The sequence below is a fragment of the Cavia porcellus genome, unplaced genomic scaffold (assembly GCF_034190915.1).
Source record: "Cavia porcellus strain 051 isolate PalLab524CR breed Dunkin Hartley unplaced genomic scaffold, mCavPor4.1 scaffold_2, whole genome shotgun sequence".
Classification (NCBI taxonomy): Eukaryota; Metazoa; Chordata; class Mammalia; order Rodentia; family Caviidae; genus Cavia; species Cavia porcellus.
In genome coordinates this window covers 148,445,662-148,462,344 of record NW_026947485.1, presented here as the reverse complement: position 1 = coordinate 148,462,344, position 16,683 = coordinate 148,445,662, and the positions used below count along the sequence as shown (strand labels likewise).

General features: G+C 39.0%; 1 protein-coding gene across 2 annotated transcripts; it reads right to left on the bottom strand.

Moving 5' to 3' along the window:
- Positions 1-3,467: 3,467 nt before the first annotated feature.
- Positions 3,468-11,161, bottom strand: LOC134475309 (endogenous retrovirus group K member 13-1 Env polyprotein-like). 2 transcript variants are annotated; one of them, XM_063245527.1, is made up of 2 exons: positions 10,685-11,161; positions 3,468-5,835 (listed from the first exon to the last, which is right to left on the bottom strand). In XM_063245527.1, the coding sequence occupies exon 2, from the start codon at positions 5,809-5,811 to the stop codon at positions 3,676-3,678; it is 2,136 nt and encodes a 711-aa protein (XP_063101597.1). In that variant the 5' UTR covers positions 5,812-5,835; positions 10,685-11,161; the 3' UTR covers positions 3,468-3,675. The 2 variants fall into 2 exon arrangements, with proteins under 2 accessions (XP_063101597.1, XP_063101596.1); XM_063245526.1 differs by having other exon boundaries at positions 3,468-5,814.
- Between the last annotated feature and the right edge of the window lie 5,522 nt (positions 11,162-16,683).

The window sequence follows — 16,683 nt, the reverse complement described above, 5'->3', positions numbered from 1 at the left end:
AAAACTAACACTATCCTCTAAACCTAACATTAACCCTAACGCTAACACTAACCCTAAACTTAACTTCTAACACTAACCCTAACCCTAAACCTCGACCTTACCCAAACTCTTAACCTAACCCTAAACCAAACCTAACCCTAACCCTAAAACTGACCGTAAACCTAACCCTAAATGTAACACTTAACCTAAACAGGACCCCTAACCTAACAAAAACCATATCCCTCACACTAAAACTCAACCGAACCCTAAACCTAACTCAAACATTAAGCCTAAAACTAATCATAACCCTAAACCTAAACGTAACCAAAGCCTAACCTTAACCCTCTCCCTAACACCTAACACCTAACCCTAACCCTAAAACTAACACTAGCACTATCCCTAACCCTAACCCTAACAATAAACCTAAGTTTTAAGCCTAACCCTAACCCTAACCCTAAACTTAACCCTAACTCTAACCTTAACCATAAGCCTAAACTCTAACCGTAACACTAACCTTAACACTAAAACTAACCCTAATAACTAACCCTAACCATAACTATAACTCTAACTCTAACCCTAACCGTAACCCTAACCCTAACCCTAAACTTAACCCTAACCCTAAACTCTAAACTTAACCCTAAACCTAACCCTAGACCTAACCCTAACCCTAAACCTAAACCTAAATACAACTTTATCCCTAACACCTAATTCCTAACCTAACCCTAATGCTAACCATAAAACCAACCAAAAATTTAAAGCAAATGCTAACTCTAACCCTAACCCTAACCTAATCGTAAGCCTAAACCTAAACATAACCTGAAGCCTAGCGCTACCCCTATCCCTAACACCTGACAGCTAAACCTAACCCTAACCCTAATATGAAGCCTAATCCAAACCCAAACCCTAATCCTAACACTAACCCTAAACATAACACTAACCCTAAACCTAACCCTAAACCTAATTCTAACCCTAAACTCTAACCCTAACCCTAATCCTAAAACTAACTTTAACCCAGACCATAATACCTAACCCTAACCGTAACTCTACCACAAGCATAAGCCTAATCCTAACCCTAAACGTAATTCTAATGCTAAATTCTAACGCTAAACCTAACCATAACCCTAACCCCAACACTAACACTAACCTTAACCCTAACCCTAAACTATAACATTAACACTAACCCTAACCCTAAACTGTAACCCTAACCCTAACCCAAAACCAAACCCTAATCATCACCATAACCCTAACCCAAAAGCTAACCTTAATCCGTAAAACTATCCCTAACCCTAACCCTAAAACTAATCCTAACCCTAACCTTAATATTTAACCCTAACCCTAAATTCTAATCCTAAAACTAATCCTAACCCTAACTCTAACCCTAAACCTAACCCTATCCCTAATATCTAACCCTAAACCTAACTCTCACACTAACAATAGCCCTAACCATAAACCTAACCGTAAGCTCTAACCCTAAACCTACCTCTGACCAAAAACCTAACCCTAACACTAACCCTAACACAAACCCTAAATCTAAACCTAAGTCACAACCTAACCCTAACCCTAAAAATAACCCTAAAACTAATGCTAACCCTAAACCCTAACCCTAAGCCTAACCTGAACCCTATACCTAACCCAAACCCTAAGACTAAATCTAACACTATCCCTAACCTTAAACCTAACCCAACGCTAATGATAACCCTAACCCTAACACTAACTCTATCCCTAACACCTAACACGTAAACCTAGCTCTAACCCTAGACCTAACCCCAATGGTAAAACAAACCCAAACCCTAACCCTAACCCTAACCCTAACCCTATCCCTAACAGTAAAACAAACCCAAACCATAACTCTAAACCTAACCCTAAACCTAATCATAACCCTAAAACTAACCATGACCCGAGCCTAACGATAACTGTATCCCTAGCCAGTAACCACTAACCCCAACACTAAACCTATCCGTAACTCTCAAACTAACACTATCCTCTAAATCTAACATTAAGCCTAAAGCTAACACTAACCCTAAACCTAACTTCTAACCCTAACCCTAACCCTAAACCTCGACCTTACCCAAACTCTTAACCTAACCCTAACCCAAACCTAACCCTAACCCTAAAACTGACCGTCAACCTAACCCTAAATGTAACACTTAACCTAAACAGTACCCCTAACCTAACAAAAACCATAACCCTCACCCTAAAACTCAACCGAACCCTAAACCTAAGTCTAACCTTAAGCCTAAAACTAATCATAACCCTAAACCTAAACGTAACACAAAGCCTAACCTTAACCCTCTCCCTAACACCTAACACCTAACCCTAACCCTAAAACTAACACTAACACTAACCCTAACCCTAACCCTAACAGTAAACCTAAGTTTTAAGCCTAACCCTAACCCTAACCCTAAACTTAACCCTAACTCTAACCTTAACCATAAGCCTAAACTCTAACCGTAACACTAACCTTAACACTAAAACTAACCCTAATAACTAACCCTAAACATAACTATAACTCTAACTCTAACCCTAACCGTAACCCTAACCCTAACCCTAAATATAACCCTAACCCTAAACTCTAACACTAACCCTAGATGTAACCCTAACCCTAACCCTAAACCTAAATACAACTTTATCCCTAACACCTAATTCCTAACCTAACCCTAATGCTAACCATAAAACCAACCAAAAATCTAAAGCAAATGCTAACGCTAACCCTAACCCTAACCTATTCCTAAGCCTAACCCTAAACATAACCTGAAGCCTAGCGCTACCCCTATCCCTAACACCTGACAGCTAAACCTAACCCTAACCCTAATATGAAGCCTAATCCAAACCAAAACCCTAATCCTAACAATAACCCTAAACCTAACCCTAAACCTAATTCTAACCCTAAACTCTAACCCTAACCCTAATCCTAAAACTAACTTTAACCCTGACCATAATACCTAACCCTAACCGTAACTCTACCACAAGCATAAGCCTAATCCTAACCGTAAACGTAATTCTAATGCTAAATTCTAACGCTAAACCTAACCATAACCCTAAACCCAACACTAACACTAACATTAACCCTAACCCTAAACTCTAACACTAACCCTAACCCTAACCCAAAACCTAACCCTAATACTCACCAAAACCCTAACCCAAAATCTAACCTTAATCTCTAAACCTAACCCTAATCCTAACCCTAAAACTAACCCTAACCCTGACCATAATATGTCGTGAGTGTCTAGGGCACTCTGAACTCCGGGCAAGGTAAACACACACGCACGCCTTGTCGGGACACGGGGGGTACAGCGCTTGGAAAAGAAAGACAGGAGAGACACCTTTGCTGTCTGCACCGCGTTACACTGCACTGCACTGCACGCACAATCTTTATTTTAGGATTCATATATAGTAAACCCGATCAATTCACAGAGCCCAGATAATTAAGTAGTGAAAAGGCATTCTTTGTGGCAAGCTACAACTTGACAGACTACAATGTTTATTCTAAAACTATCTAAGTGAAGTAAATAATCACAACCAGTTCTCATAACTTCTCTAGCCCAGGAAGAAATTCATTAGCTCAAGAATGTTGTTAATTTGTCTGCTGTTAGTGTCACAAAGGGTGGCCAGCCACTTCCTCAAGACTTCTGCAAAACAAAGCCAGCTCACAGTATGGATTCCAGAGGGTGAGGGGCTCACTGAGAACAGGCATTCCTATTCTACCTCCTTCTCGCATACCAGGGCGGCTATTGTAAATTGCAGGTTAGAGGGGGTTGGGCCTACAAAGTGACACCTCATCCCCCACACTTCCTTCCTTTTTATTTTTTTTAACAACAATTTCCATAAGATCAGGTTATTAATAGTATTTCGTCTTATGCAGTAAAAATACACAAGAACTATGGCAATGAGAACTATAATTAAACTAAGTCCCATGCCACTAAAAGTGTGGGTAATGCTCTGCCAGATTCCTTTGGAATCTAATCCTTTCAAAGATTGAGCAAGCAATTGCGCGAATTGTGCTAGGGATTCATCATCATTTTGCTTTGCAAAATCCTTGTCAATTTGATTATGCAAAGATTCTATTTCCTCCTGGGCAGAGGTGTTTCCATTTAGATACATTCTAATCATTTCCCATTCAAGTTCTGTTTGATTATAAGGTCGTTGGGTTATACAGAAAGTAGTTGAATTCCAATCACATTTTAAAAACACTTGATGCTGAAGAGCCAATATTTTTCTACCCATCCATTCAACTGTTTGTTTAAGGAGGTCTATTTGTTGTTGTAGTCTGGCGTTTATTTGCCACTGAGTTAACCAAAGTTCATGAGAATTTTCATGCCATAATTCTACAACATGTTTTTCTTGCAAAGAGGTTTGTAAAGCTATTCCTGAGACTGCTGCTAGGGAGGCTACAGTTATCAGACTTAACAGTACAGCAACCACTATTCCAATAAATCTTTTTGTACGTTTTAACAGATGTTTAAAAAATTCAGTAGTAACAGAAATTACCGGGTCTTGAGACCATGGTCGAGTTAAATTTACAGGCAACCAAATATGAGTTTTTTGTTGTAACAGCATAACTGTATAAGGCTTAGTGAAATTTAGTGTGCTATTTAAGCATGTAAACAATTGACAATTTAAACAAGTACAAGAAAAATGTGTAAAATTAAAAGTTCCCACTAAAAAGACATAAGGCAGAGGTGCACAAACAGTAATATTATACATTTTAAACCTAGTAAAATTATAAGTAGTAGATACAGATCGACTAGTCCCTGAATAGGAAACATTGTACAAGGTTACAGGTTGCATAGCGGCTGGAATCTTCCAAATATGATTTTGAAGGTGATGAGGGTATTCTTCGGCTGCAACAGCAGGGTTAGCGATTCCACCATCTCCCCACCACAAAAGAGCCGTCTTCTGATGAAATATAGGAGCTCCGTCAGTTATTTTCTTTGGATCTGGAAGACTATACACAACAGAGAGATTACATCTTGTCTCATTCCATTCAGCACATCCATTAATGAATTTTCCAAATGGTCCCCAAATAATATACCCATCAATATTTTTAGCAAATTTTCCCATACATAGTTGCCAAATTATGGGATAATAAGAAATATTTTTATAAGTGAATTCAGGGCATACAGGAAATGTATTTGTATCAGGTGCTGTTAAATTTCTCCAGGTAACATTAAAGGTTTGAGCAGCCAAGGCTTGAAGCCTTGTTCTTTTGTTGCCTGCTTTTATTCCATGTTGAATCCAATACTGCCATCCCAGAGGGATGCAAGGCGGTTCCCCAATGCAAATAGGCCTTTGATTACCATAATAAGTAAAATTGAATAATGTCCCATCATCTTGATTGTGGGGGGTTAAATCAGCCCACGGTGCTGACAAAATTTCTCTAGGTGTGGTATAAAGTAAAATATCACTAGTTCCCCATTTTACAGGTTCTAATAAAGGGGGATTTGGAATATATGCCCAGTACGAATGTGGAGGTACCTCAGTCCCCGACGCAACAGTGAGCAAGGCACATAAAGCTAAAAACAAGTTTTCAGGGTTTAAAGGCTTTCCTGCTTGAAGGACAAGCCGTTGCCCTTCTATGGTCAATTTCTTTAATTGTCCCCATGTAGGGAGGGGATTTAAATTTGGTCGCTGTGAGCGGCGGGATTTTCTTAGCTTTAATCTGGCCATGGCTGCGATAGGAACAAGCTCAGCATCCTCAGCCTCTAGCTGGTTTCGCGCTCGCTTCTGAAGGCACGGTTCCGGTTCCTTGGGGAGTTGTCTCCGGGGCTGGCGAACAGGGTCTGGAGGCGCGGATCCTGATCCATCGTCCAGGGACCCACTGCTGAATTCCATTTTCTGTGGAGATATAACCAAAACCTTTCCCCTTATAGAGCAATGTGCCCCTCTCCCATTCAGCCTCTGGAGCTGTTTTAGTCCAAATAGGTTCATTAATCACAAAGGGCTGTTGTTGCTGTTCAAAATGTTTTTCAGCTCTAGTTAATATTTCACCTTGTGGTAAATTGAGAAAATTTAAAATAAACAATGCTTGATGCAGTAATGTTTTTGGACTGTTTTGCAATTTAAACAGTATTGGTATCTGAATATCCTCCTGACTCCTCCTTTTTAATTTTTTAATTTGTAACTTAAGAGTGCCATGTGCTCTTTCAACAATAGCTTGACCCTGGGGGTTATATTCAATCCCTGTAATATGAATAATATTATGGAGATCGCAAAATTGTTTAAATGTTTTGCTAGTATAAGCAGGTCCATTATCTGTTTTGATTTTAGAAGGAATTCCCATAACTGCAAAAGTCTCCAATAAATGTACAATAACATTTTTAGTGGATTCTCCCTGTTGAGCAGTAGCCCATAGAAATGAAGAATAGGTATCAATAACTACATGTACATAAGAAAGCCGACCAAAAGAAGGTACATGTGTAATATCCATTTGCCATAACTCATTAGGTTGAATTCCTCGAGGGTTGACACCTGCGGGAATAATTCTTAAATGTAATGGTCTACAAATAGGGCAAGCTTTTACAATCTGTTTAGCTTTTGTAAAAGGTATCTTATATTTAAGATGCAAATGTCCTGCATTTGCATGATTAAATTGATGTTCTTCAACGGGTGTGGTGAACATAACTAAGGAATCCACTGCATTGTTACCTGATACTAATGGTCCAGGTAACTGAGAATGAGAACGTAAATGAGTAATAAAATAAGAATGATTTCTTTTTTGAACATGTATTTGTAAATTTTGAAATAAAGACAATAAAGCAGGCTTATTAGAATATAACACAGCTGAATAGATATTTGTCACTACTCCAACAGAATAGGCCGAATCGGCTATAATATTAATAGGTTGGTTATGAAAATCTAAAAACACTTGTAATATAGCAAAAAGTTCATTTTGTTGTACAGAGTTAAAATTTGTCTGACGTACCCAGTAAGATTTTTGAGTCCAATATGCAGCTTTATTTTTAGATCCATCTGTAAATATAGTCAAAGCTTGTGGAATTGGCTGTACAGCTAATAAGGTATTAACCACAAATTGTTGACGTCTAAAAAAATCCCATAATTTACTTTTAGGAAAATGATATGAAAAAGTTCCCATGAAATCTGCTAAAGCAATTTGTAAGGTTTCGGTAATTGACAACAAATATTCCCATTGTTCCTTAGTTAAAGGGATAACTATATTGTTTATATCTTCTCCTATCAAAGTTATAGAACGAGCTCTACCATTCATAATTAAAGCTGCAACCATGTCAATATAAGGCATAACATTTTTAGATTGCTTAGTTTTAGTGAATACCCATTCTACTGGCATAGCATTTTGACCTAAAACTGCAGAGGGATATTGAAAAGTATTAATAATATATAAAGTTAGAGGCAATTTAGGATCAATCCTAATTAAAAATGCATCCTTAATTCGTTGTTCTACAAACTGTAATTCTTGCTCTGCTTTTGCTGTTAAAGAACGAGGGCTGGATGGATCTGAAGAGCCCTGTAGAGTAGCAAACAAATGCTGTAATGCATGGGTAGGAATACCTAGTGTGGGACGAAGCCAATTAATATCCCCTAATAATTTTTGAAAATCATTTAAAGTGGATAACTTATCTCTCCTAATAGACATTTTTTGTGGAATCACCTTTTGTCTAGTAAGAATATATCCCAAATAATGACTAACTTCTTCCTTTTGAATTTTATCCTGTGCTATTACAAGTCCAAACGGAGAAAAATATTGAGGTAAAGTTTTTAAAATATCTTCTAAAACATTTCTATCACTATATGAGAATAAAATATCATCCATGAAATGAGCCGTATAAACCTGAGGCCATCGTGCACGCACTGGTTTTAATGCTGCATCAACATAAATTTGACATATAGTTGGGGAATTTTTCATTCCTTGGGGTAAAGTCCTCCATTGATATCTTTGATAAGGTCTTTGATAATTTGTTTGAGGAATTGAAAAAGCAAACCGTTTTCTATCTTCTGGATGTAATGGGATGTTAAAAAAAACAATCTTGTAAATCTATAACATATACAAACCAACCAGCAGGGAGCGCTGAGGGTAAAGGAATGCCGGGCTGAAGGGCTCCCATTTGAATTAAGGATGAATTTACAGCACGTAAGTCCGTTAAAAGTCTCCACTTGCCTGATTTCTTTTTTATCACAAATATTGGAGAATTCCAAGGAGATGTAGATGGTTCTATGTGATGTAGAGCAAGTTGTTGATCAATCAATTCCTGCGCTGCCTGTAACTTTTGAGTAGTCAAAGGCCACTGATCTATCCAAATTGGGTCATCATTTTTCCAATTAAGCTTTAAAGGATTCATTTCCCTAAGCTGTAGAAACATGCAAAATATTAAAAATGTATATAAGCTCCCCATTGTTCTAATATATCTCTTCCTAAAATAGAAACTGGTACCTCTAAGATATAAGGTTTAATAACAGCAACTTGACCCTCTTCATTTTTTATATGTATATGCATTGTGGCTTGTCCAATTGTATTTACTGGAGTTTTACTTACTCCTTTTATATTACATGGAATAATAGTATAAGTAATATGAGAAGGCCAATCAGTAGGTTTAACAATAGTAATATCCGAGCCTGTATCTATAAGAGCCTGAATTTTCTTATGCTCAATAAAAATATTAATAAGAGGTTGTTGTTGAGATAATTTAGCTGTCCACATTACATTAATAGGGTTAGTGCTGCCGAACCCTCCTGTTCGCTGAACAACAGAGGATCCTATTGGGATATAAGGCAGTAAAATGAGTTGGGCTATACGTTCTCCCTTTAATAATTTATAATCTGTAAGTGAGGACATCAGAATCTGAATTTCTCCAGTATAATCTGCATCTATAATTCCTAAGTGAACAGTAATGCCTTTTTGATTTAAACTAGATCTACCCGTGAGCAAGCCAAAAGTTCCCGCAGGCAGGGGACCAAAAATTCCTGTAGGAATTCTCACGGGAGATTGTCCTCCTCTTAATTCTACATCTTTTAAGGCTGGTATGTCCACTGCGGCACTGTGTTGGGTGGCTGGCTGTAGGGAGAATACGGTAGATTTACCCCATTGATTTGTCCGGGGCCGGGGGTAGGGCCCGTTCTCCCGTTTCCCTTTTGTTCAGCTGAATTAACTTGTTTACTCCTGCATTCACGAGCCCAATGATTTCCCTTCTTACATTTTGGACATAAGCCGGGAGCTCTAGATCTCTTTTTTTGATCATTGCCTACAAGTTTTGGACAGGCCCTCTTTACATGTCCTATCTGACCACAATTAAAACATTTTAAAGACTGTTCCTTTTTAGATTGCCAATTAGTCCACGTGGTTGCCATGGTCTCAGCAAACAGTTGCATTTTCCTAGATTCTGAATTTAAATCTTTACATTGTTTTATAAAATTGTCAATCGTTCCAGTATCTTTTATTGGAATTAAAGCCCTTTTGCATTCATCATTAGCATTTTCAAAAGCTAACATTTTTAAGAGATGCTCTTGTAAGTCTTGTCCAACTACTGTTTTTTCTATAACATTTTGAAGTCTTGCAACGAACTCAACATACGGTTCATTGGCTCCTTGCAGAACTTTAGCCCAAGATCCATATTCTGATCCTTTAGGCCGTATTTTATCCCAAGCTTTTAAAGCAATATCTTTTAATTGAGCATGAATCTCTCTTGGAGCTCCTGCCTGATGCTCAACAGTATCAAAGAAACCTGTACCAGAGAGCATGGGATAAGAAAGGAGTCTAATATTCGGATCTCGATCGTCAGCATTTTGTCTTGCCTTTTCCGCACAACCTTCCATAAACCACATGTGCCACTGTAAATATTCTGGCTCCTTTAAAAGAATTTTGGCCAAGGCTTTCCAATCATAAGGAGCAAGATTACCATACTGATCTGCTACTGATGTTATTAATTCTCTAGTGTAATGAGCCTGAGGGCCATAAAGGGTTACAGCCTTTTTTAATTTTGCTAAATCATCCATATTAAATGCTTCCCATCTAGGGGGAACTGCCTCTCCATCTATTGGCTGTGGCCTGATTACAGGGAAAGCAAAGGCAGGCTTTTCCTCATCAGAATCCCCTAATTTTGGTAGATCAGCCAAAGCTAGCTTGGCTTTACTCCAATTAGGGTTAGATGGAGGAGGTGCAGAGGGAACTACAGGCGGGTTCTGCTTAACGGAGAGTTGTTTCACCTCTTGTGTTAAATGCTGTATAGCCTGTAAAATTGGGCGATTGTCATAATTTGATATTGCTGCGGCAGCTAAAGCTGAGTCGGCTGTAGTGGATTTTACTTTTAGTTTGGACGCCTTTTCACTACTTAAAGCGATAGCGTCATTTTGAACTACATTCTGCTCCTCCTCTGTGAGGGGCAATTCCTGAATAACTGGCTTAATTTCTAGTTGAAGATTTTCTACAATATGTTCATCTTCCATAGCTTTTAATAAAGAGTACACAACCGACCAAATAGCCCAAAAACGTAAAGGAATCTTTTCCTCCTGTTGCATAGCCCTTTCTATACTAACCCTTGCCTTCCTCCATACTTCTACATCCAAAGTTCCTTCATCTGGAAACCAAGGATTATATTCTTTAATTGTATCAATACACATATCCAAGTCAGCTGACCTGAGCGATATGCCATATATAGATAATAAATGTTTAAGAATTTTTAAGAAAGGAGAAGAAGCAGATTGTCCCATTTCCCCGTAATAAAATTATACTTACCTTCCTAAGCGACCTTCGGAGTCCCTGAATTCGGGCGCCACTTGTCGTGAGTGTCTAGGGCACTCTGAACTCCGGGCAAGGTAAACACACACGCACGCCTTGTCGGGACACGGGGGGTACAGCGCTTGGAAAAGAAAGACAGGAGAGACACCTTTGCTGTCTGCACCGCGTTACACTGCACTGCACTGCACGCACAATCTTTATTTTAGGATTCATATATAGTAAACCCGATCAATTCACAGAGCCCAGATAATTAAGTAGTGAAAAGGCATTCTTTGTGGCAAGCTACAACGTGACAGACTACAATGTTTATTCTAAAACTATCTAAGTGAAGTAAATAATCACAACCAGTTCTCATAACTTCTCTAGCCCAGGAAGAAATTCATTAGCTCAAGAATGTTGTTAATTTGTCTGCTGTTAGTGTCACAAAGGGTGGCCAGCCACTTCCTCAAGACTTCTGCAAAACAAAGCCAGCTCACAGTATGGAATCCAGAGGGTGAGGGGCTCACTGAGAACAGGCATTCCTATTCTACCTCCTTCTCGCATACCAGGGCGGCTATTGTAAATTGCAGGTTAGAGGGGGTTGGGCCTACAAAGTGACACCTCATCCTCCACAATAATACTTAACCATAACCATAACCCTAAATTCTAATCATAAAACTAACCCTAACCCTAACTCTAACCGTAAACCTAACCCTAATATCTAACCCTAAACCTAACGCTAGCCCTAACACTAACCCTAACGCTAATACTAACACTAAACTCTAACCCTAACCTTAACCCTGACCCGAAACCTTACCCTAACACTAACCCTAACCCTAACCCTAAACCTAAACCACAACCTAACATTAACAATAACCCTAACCCTAAAACCTAACTCTAAGCCTAACCTGAACCCTATTCCCAAACACTAACCCTAACCCTAACCCTAAACTGTAACCCTAACACTAACCCAAAACCAAACCCTAATCATCACCATAACCCTAACCCAAAAGCTAACCTTAATCCCTAAAACTAACCCTAACCCTAACCCTAAAACTAATCCAAACCCTAACCTTAATACTTAACCCTAACCCTAAATTCTAATCCTAAAACTAATCCTATCCCTAACTCTAACCCTAAACCTAACCCTATCCCTAATATCTAACCCTAAACCTAACTCTCACACTATCAATAGCCCTAACCATAAACCTAAGCCTAAAATCTAACCCTAAACCTACCTCTGACCCAAAACCTAACCCTAACACTAACCCTAACACAAACCCTAAATCTAAACCTAAGTCACAACCTAACCCTAACCCTAAAAATAACCCTAACACTAATGCTAACCCTAACCCCTAACCCTAAGCCTAACCTGAACCCTATACCTAACCCAAACCCTAAGACTAAACCTAACACTATCCCTAACCTTAAACCTAACCCAACACTAATGATAACCCTAACCCTAACACTAACTCTATCCCTAACACCTAACACGTAAACCTAGCTCTAACCCTAGACCTAACCCCAATGGTAAAACAAACCCAAACCCTAACCCTAACCCTAACCCTAACAGTAAAACAAAGCCAAACCATAACTCTAAACCTAACCCTAAACCTAATCGTAACCCTAAAACTAACCATGACCCGAGCCTAACGATAACCGTATCCCTAACCAGTAACCACTAACCCCAACACTAAACCTATCCCTAACCCTAAAACTAACACTATCCTCTAAACCTAACATTAACCCTAACGCTAACACTAACCCTAAACCTAACTTCTAACACTAACCCTAACCCTAAACCTCGACCTTACCCAAACTCTTAACATAGACCTAACCCAAACCTAACCTTAACCCTAAAACTGACCGTCAACCTAACCCTAAATGTAACAGTTACCTAAGCAGTACCCCTAACCTAACAAAAACCATAACCCTCACCCTAAAACTCAACCGAACCCTAAACCTAAGTCTAAACTTAAGCCTAAAACTAATCATAACCCTAAACCTAAACGTAACACAAAGCCTAACCTTAACCCTCTCCCTAACACCTAACACCTAACCCTAACCCTAAAACTAACACTAACACTAACCCTAACCCTAACCCTAACAGTAAACCTAAGTTTTAAGCCTAACCCTAACCGTAACCCTAAACTTAACCCTAACTCTAACCTTAACCATAAGCCTAAACTCTAACCGTAACACTAACCTTCACACTAAAACTAACCCTAATAACTAACCCTAAACATAACTATAACTCTAACTCTAACCCTAACCGTAACCCTAACCCTAACCCTAAACTTAACCCTAACCCTAAACTCTAACCCTAACCCTAACCCTAACCCTAGACCTAACCCTAACCCTAACCCTAAACCTAAATACAACTTTATCACTAACACCTAATTCCTAACCTAACCCTAATGCTAACCATAAAACCAACCAAAAATCTAAAGCAAATGCTAACGCTAACCCTAACCCTAACCTAATCGTAAGCCTAAACCTAAACATAACCTGAAGCCTAGCGCTACCCCTATCCCTAACACCTGACAGCTAAACCTAACCCTAACCCTAATATGAAGCCTAATCCAAACCCAAACCCTAATCCTAACACTAACCCTAAACATAACACTAACCCTAAACCTAACCCTATACCTAATTCTAACCCTAAACTCTAACCCTAACCCTAATCCTAAAACTAACTTTAACCCTGACCATAATACCTAACCCTAACCGTAACTCTACCACAAGCATAAGCCTAATCCTAACCCTAAACGTAATTCTAATGCTAAATTCTAACGCTAAACCTAACCATAACCCTAACCCCAACACTAACACTAACCATAACCCTAACCCTAAACTCTAACACTAACCCTAACCCTAACCCAAAACCTAACCCTAATACTCACCAAAACCCTAACCCAAAATCTAACCTTAATCTCTAAACCTAACCCTAACGCTAACCCTCAAACTAACCCTAACCCTGACCATAATACTTAACCATAACCATAACCCTAAATTCTAATCATAAAACTAACCCTAACCCTAACTCTAACCCTAAACCTAACCCTAATATCTAAGCCTAAACCTAACCCTAGCCCTAACACTAACCCTAACGCTAATACTAACACTAAACCCTAACCCTAAGCCTAACCTGAACCCTATACCTAACCCAAACCCTAAGACTAAACCTAACACTATCCCTAACCTTAAACCTAACCCAACACTAATGATAACCCTAACCCTAACACTAACTCTATCCCTAACACCTAACACGTAAACCTAGCTCTAACCCTAGACCTAAACCCAATGGTAAAACAAACCCAAACCCTAACCGTAACCCTAACCCTAACCCTAACCCTAACAGTAAAACAAACTCAAACCATAAATCTAAACCTAACCCTAAACCTAATCGTAACCCTAAAACTAACCATGACCCGAGCCTAACGATAACCGTATCCCTAACCAGTAACCACTAACCCCAACACTAAACCTATCCCTAACCCTAAAACTAACACTATCCTCTAAACCTAACATTAACCCTAACGCTAACACTAACCCTAAACCTAACTTCTAACACTAACCCTAACCCTAAACCTCGACCTTACCCAAACTCTTAACATAGACCTAACCCAAACCTAACCTTAACCCTAAAACTGACCGTCAACCTAACCCTAAATGTAACAGTTAACCTAAGCAGTACCCCTAACCTAACAAAAACCATAACCCTCACCCTAAAACTCAACCGAACCCTAAACCTAAGTCTAAACTTAAGCCTAAAACTAATCATAACCCTAAACCTAAACGTAACACAAAGCCTAACCTTAACCCTCTCCCTAACACCTAACACCTAACCCTAACCCTAAAACTAACACTAACACTAACCCTAACCCTAACCCTAACAGTAAACCTAAGTTTTAAGCCTAACCCTAACCCTAACCCTAAACTTAACCCTAACTCTAACCTTAACCATAAGCCTAAACTCTAACCGTAACACTAACCTTCACACTAAAACTAACCCTAATAACTAACCCTAACCATAACTATAACTCTAACTCTAACCCTAACCGTAACCCTAACCCTAACCCTAAACTTAACCCTAACCCTAAACTCTAACCCTAACCCTAACCCTAACCCTAGACCTAACCCTAACCCTAACCCTAAACCTAAATACAACTTTATCACTAACACCTAATTCCTAACCTAACCCTAATGCTAACCATAAAACCAACCAAAAATCTAAAGCAAATGCTAACGCTAACCCTAACCCTAACCTAATCGTAAGCCTAAACCTAAACATAACCTGAAGCCTAGCGCTACCCCTATCCCTAACACCTGACAGCTAAACCTAACCCTAACCCTAATATGAAGCCTAATCCAAACCCAAACCCTAATCCTAACACTAACCCTAAACATAACACTAACCCTAAACCTAACCCTATACCTAATTCTAACCCTAAACTCTAACCCTAACCCTAATCCTAAAACTAACTTTAACCCTGACCATAATACCTAACCCTAACCGTAACTCTACCACAAGCATAAGCCTAATCCTAACCCTAAACGTAATTCTAATGCTAAATTCTAACGCTAAACCTAACCATAACCCTAACCCCAACACTAACACTAACCATAACCCTAACCCTAAACTCTAACACTAACCCTAACCCTAACCCAAAACCTAACCCTAATACTCACCAAAACCCTAACCCAAAATCTAACCTTAATCTCTAAACCTAACCCTAACGCTAACCCTCAAACTAACCTTAACCCTGACCATAATACTTAACCATAACCATAACCCTAAATTCTAATCATAAAACTAACCCTAACCCTAACTCTAACCCTAAACCTAACCCTAATATCTAAGCCTAAACCTAACCCTAGCCCTAACACTAACCCTAACGCTAATACTAACACTAAACCCTAACCCTAAGCCTAACCTGAACCCTATACCTAACCCAAACCCTAAGACTAAACCTAACACTATCCCTAACCTTAAACCTAACCCAACACTAATGATAACCCTAACCCTAACACTAACTCTATCCCTAACACCTAACACGTAAACCTAGCTCTAACCCTAGACCTAAACCCAATGGTAAAACAAACCCAAACCCTAACCGTAACCCTAACCCTAACCCTAACCCTAACAGTAAAACAAACTCAAACCATAAATCTAAACCTAACCCTAAACCTAATCGTAACCCTAAAACTAACCATGACCCGAGCCTAACGATAACCGTATCCCTAACCAGTAACCACTAACCCCAACACTAAACCTATCCCTAACCCTAAAACTAACACTATCCTCTAAACCTAACATTAACCCTAACGCTAACACTAACCCTAAACCTAACTTCTAACCCTAACCCTAACCCTAAAACTCGACCTTACCCAAACTCTTAACCTAACCCTAACCCAAACCTAACCCTAACCCTAAAACTGACCATAAACCTAACCCTAAATATAACACTTAACCTAAACAGTAACCCTAACGTAACAAAAACCATAACCCTCACCCTAAAACTCAACCGAACCCTAAACCTAACTCTAACCTTAAGCCTAAAACTAATCATAACCCTAAACCTAAACGTAACACAAAGCCTAACCTTAACCCTCTCCCTAACACCTAACACCTAACCCTAACCCTAAAACTAACACTAACACTAACCCTAACCCTAACCCTAACAATAAACCTAAGTATTAAGCCTAACCCGAACCCTAAAACTAAACTTAACCCTAACTCTAACCTTAACCATAAGCCTAAACTCTAACCGTAACACTAACCTTAACACTAAAACTAACCCTAATAACTAACCCTAACCGTAACTATAACTCTAACTCTAACCCTAACCGTAACCCTAACCCTAACCCTAAAATTAACTCTAACCCTAAACTCTAACTCTAACCCTAACCCTAAACCTAGACCTAACCCTAAACCTAAACCTAAACCTAAATACAACTTTATCCCTAACACCTAATTCCTAACCTAACCCTAATGCTAACCATAAAACCAACCA